Source organism: Elephas maximus, chromosome 5 (genome assembly GCF_024166365.1).
Source record: "Elephas maximus indicus isolate mEleMax1 chromosome 5, mEleMax1 primary haplotype, whole genome shotgun sequence".
Lineage (NCBI taxonomy): Eukaryota > Metazoa > Chordata > Mammalia > Proboscidea > Elephantidae > Elephas > Elephas maximus.
The window spans coordinates 121,017,436-121,023,961 of NC_064823.1; the positions used below are offsets into that span (position 1 = coordinate 121,017,436).

The 6,526-nt window shown below is 37.7% G+C and overlaps 1 protein-coding gene across 3 annotated transcripts in view; it reads left to right on the forward strand.

The window, feature by feature from the left end:
• The window catches only part of PDS5A (PDS5 cohesin associated factor A), a 166,836-nt gene extending 160,608 nt beyond the window's left edge, over window positions 1–6,228 (forward strand). For all 3 annotated transcript variants that reach the window (XM_049886936.1, XM_049886938.1, XM_049886937.1), the window contains one exon: window positions 3,584–6,228. In XM_049886936.1, coding sequence (XP_049742893.1) covers window positions 3,584–3,587 — 4 coding nt within the window. In that variant the 3' untranslated portion in view covers window positions 3,588–6,228. The remainder of the gene's footprint in view (window positions 1–3,583) is intronic.
• The last annotated feature ends 298 nt before the right edge of the window (window positions 6,229–6,526 follow it).

A 6,526-nucleotide genomic window follows, 5' to 3' on the forward strand; every position in this document is an offset into this window, starting at 1 on the left:
TTGAGTATATCCCACCTGAATTTAAAGACCATCCAAAGGATAGATTTGACGCATTGAACACTAGTGACTGAAGACCAGACAAGTTGTGGAATGACATCAAGGACATCATCCATGAAGAAAGCAAGAGGTCATTGAAAAGACAGGAAAGAAAGAAAAGACCAAGATGGATGTCAGAGGAGACTCTGAAACTTGCTCTCGAACGTCAAGCAGCTAAAGCAAAAGGAAGAATTGATGAAGTAAAAGAACTGAACAGAAGATTTCAAAGGGCGGATCGAGAAGACAAAGTAAAGTATTATAATGACATGTGCAAAGAGCAGGAGATGGAAAGCCAAAAGGGAAGAACACATTTGGCATTTCTCAAGCTGAGCTGAAGAAAACTTCAAGACTTGAGTGGCAATAGTGAAGGATTCCATGGGGAAAATATTAATCGACACAGGAAGCATCAAAAGAAGATGGAAGGACTACACAGAGTCATTATACCAAAAAGAATTAGTTGATGTTCAGCCATTTCAAGAGGTGGCATATGATCAGGAACCAATGGTACTGAAGGAAGAAGTCCAAGCTGCTCTGAAGGCATTGGCGAAAAATAAGGCTCCAGGAATTGATGGAATATCAATCGAGATGTTTCAACAAACAGATGCAGTGCTGGAGGTGCTCATCTATGCCAAGAAATATGGAAGACAGCTTCCTGGCCAACTGACTGGAAGAGATCCGTATTTATGCCTATTCCCAAGAAAGGTGATCCAACCGAATGTGGGAATTATAGAACAATATCATTAATATCGAAGGGAAGCAAAATTTTGCTGATCATTCAAAAACGGCTGCAGCAGTATATCAGCAGGGAACTGCCAGAAATTCAGGCTGGTTTCAGAAGAGGACGTGGAACCAGGGATATCATTGCTAATGTCAGATGGATCCTGGCTGAAAGCAGAGAATACCAGAAGGATGTTTACTTGTGTTTTATTGACTATGCAAAGGCATTCAACTGTGTGGATCATAACAAACTATCGATAACATTGCGAAGAATAGGAATTCCAGAACACTTAATTGTGCTCATGAGGAACCTTTACATAGATCAAGAGGCGGTTGTTCAGACAGAACAGGAGGATACTGATTGGCTTAAAGTCAGGAAAGGTGTGTGTCAGGGTTGTATTCTTTCACCATACCTATTCAATCTGTATGCTGAGCAAATAATACGAGAAGCTGGACCGTATGAAGAAGAATGGGACGTTATGCAGATAACACAACCTTGCTTGCTGAAAGTGAAGAGGCCTTGAAGCACTTACTACTGAAGATAAAAGACCACAGCCTTCAGTATGGATTGCACCTCAACATAAAGAAAACAAAAATCCTCACAACTGGACCAGTGAGCAACATCGTGATAAAGAGAGAAAAGGTTGAAGTTGTCGAGGATTTCATTTTACTTGGATCCACAATCAACAGCCATGGAAGCAGCAGTGAAGAAATAAAAAGACGCGTTGCATTGGGTAAATCTGCTGCAAAGGACCTCTTCAAAGTGTTGAAGAGCAAAGATGTCACCTTGAAGACTAAGGTGCGCCTGACCCAAGCCGTGGTATTTTCAATCGCATTATATGCATGTGAAAGCTGGACAATGACTAAGGAAGACCGAAGAACAATTGATGCCTTGAATTGTGGTGTTGGAGAAGAATATTGAATATACTATGGACTGCCAAAAGAAGGAACAAATCTGTCTTGGAAGAAGTGCGGCCAGAATGCTCCTTAGAGGGAAGGATGGCGAGACTGTGTCTTACATACTTTGGACATGTTGTCAGGAGGGATCAGTCCCTGGAGAAGGACATCATGCTTGGCAGAGTACAGGGTCAGCGGAAATGATGAAGACCCTCAACAAGGTGGATTGACACAGTGGCTGCAACAATGAGCTCAAGGCTAACAACAATTATAAGGATGGCGCAGGACCGGGCAGTGTTCCATTCTGTTGTGCTTAGGGTCGCTGTGAGTCGAAACCAACTTGACAGCACCTAACAACAACAAGCTAATTCTTGAGTATGTTTTGCTTACTGTTAAGGCCAACCGCAAAGAAGAGATTATCAGTAAGCATCAGTAAATAAACAGGATTTCTTCAGCTTGGAACTTCTGGGAATTCCATAAATTTAAAGAGAGCATCTATAGGATGCACTGGGTTTGTTGGAATCTAAGGATAACAGACTATAGTTTTTCCATCAATGGCTTAACATGTTTTTACTTGGTGTGCTTAGTGTGTGGTTCTCGGGGATCTTGGAATTTCTGCCCTGAGTAAAAAATTTCCTGGTTTCCTCTGCTCATTTGTATATTGAGAAAGTTTCCTCACATCACATGCGTTCGTATCTTGGAATAAAAGTAATCCCTAAGTGGCTATCTTCATGTATTGAACAACTGTGTATTAGTTTGATATAAATATTCTCTCCGTAAAAAGTGAATTTACATCAAAATGATAAGAAATTTTTCTGAAGCCAAGTGCTTGGAACTGATGATAATTCACTTTGGACATAAAATCTAGTCCAGGAAATTCTTCCAGTGATCTGGAGTATGAAGTCTGTGAGAGCAGCTAGGAAGATACTGAGAACACAGCTAATAAAGGGAAGCTTCCTGAAGGTGCAGCAGGCAGCTTGTAGAGAATTCTTTTATATCATATTATGAAACTTGATTTTGAATATTGATAATCACCAAACTTTTGTCTCTTAGTAGTGTTAACTCTATAAAATGTATCTTTAGAAAGAGTTTGGAAATACAAGTAAAGAACTCCCTTGTTTTTCTCTCCCAAGTTGGAATTACTGAGTAGACACATCTTAATACTGATAAGACTTGATTAAAAATGTGGAATTACAGAGGCGGGGAGGCTACTAATGCCATGCCCCAAATTGAACAACCACAGACCTTCCCTTGTGGCGAGCCAATCAGAATAGACCTCTCTGAGCAAAAGAGAACAAGTGGAGATGAGGCCAAGCCCCCACATGCTCAGTTCCTTTCCCCTAGTCTCACCTATCAGAGCAGATCTTCTCCCAGAGGAGGAGAGATGAGAAAGAGATCATACGCCATTCCCTCATGCTCCCCGGGATCAGAACTTCCATCTGTACTGCACGGGGGTCAAGTTAGGTATGTGCACTAACCTCTTAACAAAATCAAGCTAAATTTTCCTCCTGGTGTGTGTGTTTTGTTCTTTGTGTACAAAAACATATTGTTTACCCAGTTCAGGAATCAGAGCTTATTTTGCTGCTTATAAGTACATTTTGCCATATTGTCCAGTAAGATTTTTTCTTCTGTAATACCATTTTTAAAGTATTAATGAAAAATAATTATTTCCAATAAGTAGCTTTTATTGTTTTAAGCAAACAGGGTATTACATAACAGCACTTAGTCATTAAAATAAAACATCTCCATTGGTATTTTATTTTTGTATAGTTTAGAGAAATACTCCTTGAACCAAGTAAAGTTTGAGGTGAAAATGAAAAAATATTTTTAAGATTTTGGATAACAACTATAGAAGTGAAATAATTTTGGTATGGTTTGTTTTCTTGTGTACATCTTTTCTAACTTTGTGCTTTCTCCTACTCCTATCCCCAAGGTAAAAAGAAAACTCACTTGCCAAGGGAAAAAATGAAAGCCAAACAGAAGCAGAATCCAGCTCCTGCAAAAACTTGGATTCAAAGTGTCCCTGAACAGAAAATGAAGTTAACTTCAGAACACACACTTTCTGCCTTGAAAACTGAAAGAAACTATTACTTTGTCTTCACATGACCACAAATCCTTTGATGAAATGTACAGCAGAGACTCTTGAGAGAGGCTAAAAGCAACTCTGTTCTACCCGCCGCCCCCCGCCCCAGACTTTTCTTATGAAAAGTCAATAATTAAGCAAATTGCTTAACACTTGGTTCCAGTTCCTGCATATCTGGAGTTTAAAGCGCATACTACACCATTAATTTCCATGCTGCATTTTTTTATTTTAAAGAAAGTAACAGGATGTCCTTACACCGACACTGAAAATTCATCAATTTGAGAGCCAGGAATTACCCATGTTACACACACAAAAAATAGAAGTCTACTGAATTAATTTTTAAGAAAAAAAAGATCAGATTAAATATTTCTTTGTTTTTCCTTTTGGGAACTTTTATGTATAATTCTTTCTGCCTGCCTACTTTTCTGCAAAAATGAGATGTACAGACTTCAATTCCCTGCTATGAAAAGTGATGTGGTGGCAATTTTATAAATATTGCTTTCTGATTTTTATCAGAGTGAGAGATAATTAAAATTATTATTGATTTGCAAGTAGTAAACACTTCATTTTTTGATTCCCCCTCCATTTTAGTTTAATATAATTTGCAATAAATGTACATATTGTTTGTTTTATAAAGCATATCACTTTAAAATGGTTTTTACTCCTACAATTATGTTAGAATATTTGGAATTTTAAAGGAGTTAAAGACTATCCAGCATTTGGTTTTATAATGTTTGTCACCAGATTTTTATTATTGATGTAAAAAAAATAAGTCAGTTTTTTTTTTAAATAGTTGGACTTTGGCAGCTTTTAAGGAAAGTTGGAGGTGTTTAGGATTGGTATCAATTTTCAGCATTGTGCTATTTGGAAGTAAGTGTTTGCTTTCGTCTGCAGTCTGGGCTCAGTTTTTATGTTTATTTTAGAAGACAACTGTTGCATCAGTATATTATGTTTCTTGGCATTGTTCAGCATAGGTAATGTGTGCACTTTTTGTGTACACATAATCATATTTAAGTTTTTTGCATAAAATAAATGCTTCTAGATGTCATACAGTAGTCTTTTTTAATCTTTTTATGTTTTTTTGTTTTTGGTAATGTGAAAGGGCTAAAGACATAAAGAAGTAAAGGACATGGTTACAGTCAACTCTCTTATCTATATAACAGTGACTATGCCTCAGGGTTTTAATTTTGCAGCAATCATAACCTTACAGACCGAGTAATGAAGGCATACTGTGAGACCTGATTCAGGAAGAACCTGAAACTTGTTCTTCTCTCACTCAGAATTACCCCCTGCCCCCACTGTCCACTGTAGGCTCAACCTCAAAGCCCTAAGCCAAAAGTGCTCACTCAGTTTCTTTACATGTATCTAGTGTGGGTTAAAGGAAATAAACAGAGTTTGGGTTGTAACTTGGTCTTGATAGGCTGTAGTCTACATGGGGTATAAATGAAAGTGAACTGTCAAAAAAGGGTAATTATTTATGTTGAAAGCCAACTTTGCTGGCAGTAAATGTCACACTCTCATGGATAATCAAGAGTTGGCTGTATACTGACTGATTAAAGATGAGTAATTCTTTTAAATATGCATATACACACATTTAGGCTCAAAAGATTGTTAGGGAACAATATCTTTTAAAAGGACAGGAAAAACCCTATCTTAACTGCCTCTCATAACCCTTTAGAAGGAAAGTACAAAATATTGCCTCCAACATACTGAAAAAGAATATCTATGCATAAGTCGCAGAGAAGTCCCTCAAGCAACCAATGGGCATGTTCTAGTTTGGAAGATTTTACAACTCATTTAGCATCAGACAGCTTAATTCTTGAGGCCACCGATTTACCACCAACAAAAAGCACTGATAGGAATCTTGCTTCCCTCCTAATTCCCCAGCATCACAGGTTACTAGATTGCCTGGAGTGTCAGATCTATCCAGCATAAAGTGTAGCAGCCATTTGCTACTGCTGGTTGGATTTTTGCAGGAGGGGAGTTAGCTAGAGGGAGGTGGTCCTCATGAGTATATAAATGGCCCAGCCCTGATTCTATAACATGATGGAAGTGTCCGGCACTAAGGGAGGGGAAGGTAGGATGGCAGAGATTAAGCTGATGGGGAGGGACTTGTATAAGGGAAAAGTGTCAGTTTTTCTTTGAAAAAGGAAAACAAAATTCCTAAGGAATTTGGTGTTCACATCTCAGAGAAATACAACACAAAAGTGCAGACTTATATTTGAAAATTAATGTTAACCCTTTGTGTCTAGTTTGAAGCTTCTTGTATTTGTCTAAAACTACAAGCCAGAATTTTGTATCTCCTTTGATAAAAAGTGTGTATAATGTAAAGTAGTTTTGCATATTCTTGTGCTGCACATGGGCTGAATTTTTAGAATTTTTTTTAAAGACTTGAAGCAGAACCTTGTAATTTGTGTAAATGACAAGTGTAAAATCCTACCATAAAATGCTAAAAATATGCACTGTTTCGAATAAAACCAAGAAATGCAGCATTATATAGTAGTGTGGAGCCCTGAATATTCACATATCCTCTGGTATGTCACGAGATGATAAAATGTCTTTGCATGTTTTCTATTTAGCTTCTGGAGTCTGCATATCCTAATACGAAGTTAAATGCCATCTTCAAACTTCTTGGCCAGGTAACTCACATCTGGCTTACAGTGATGGAAGGAGCACATATTAGAAGATAAGTTCTGATGGGCGTTTGGAAAACTTTAGACATCGTTTTTTAACTTGAAAACTTAGAAACATCCTTTCATTTATACCATCTATGATGTATCTGTTTATCACTAA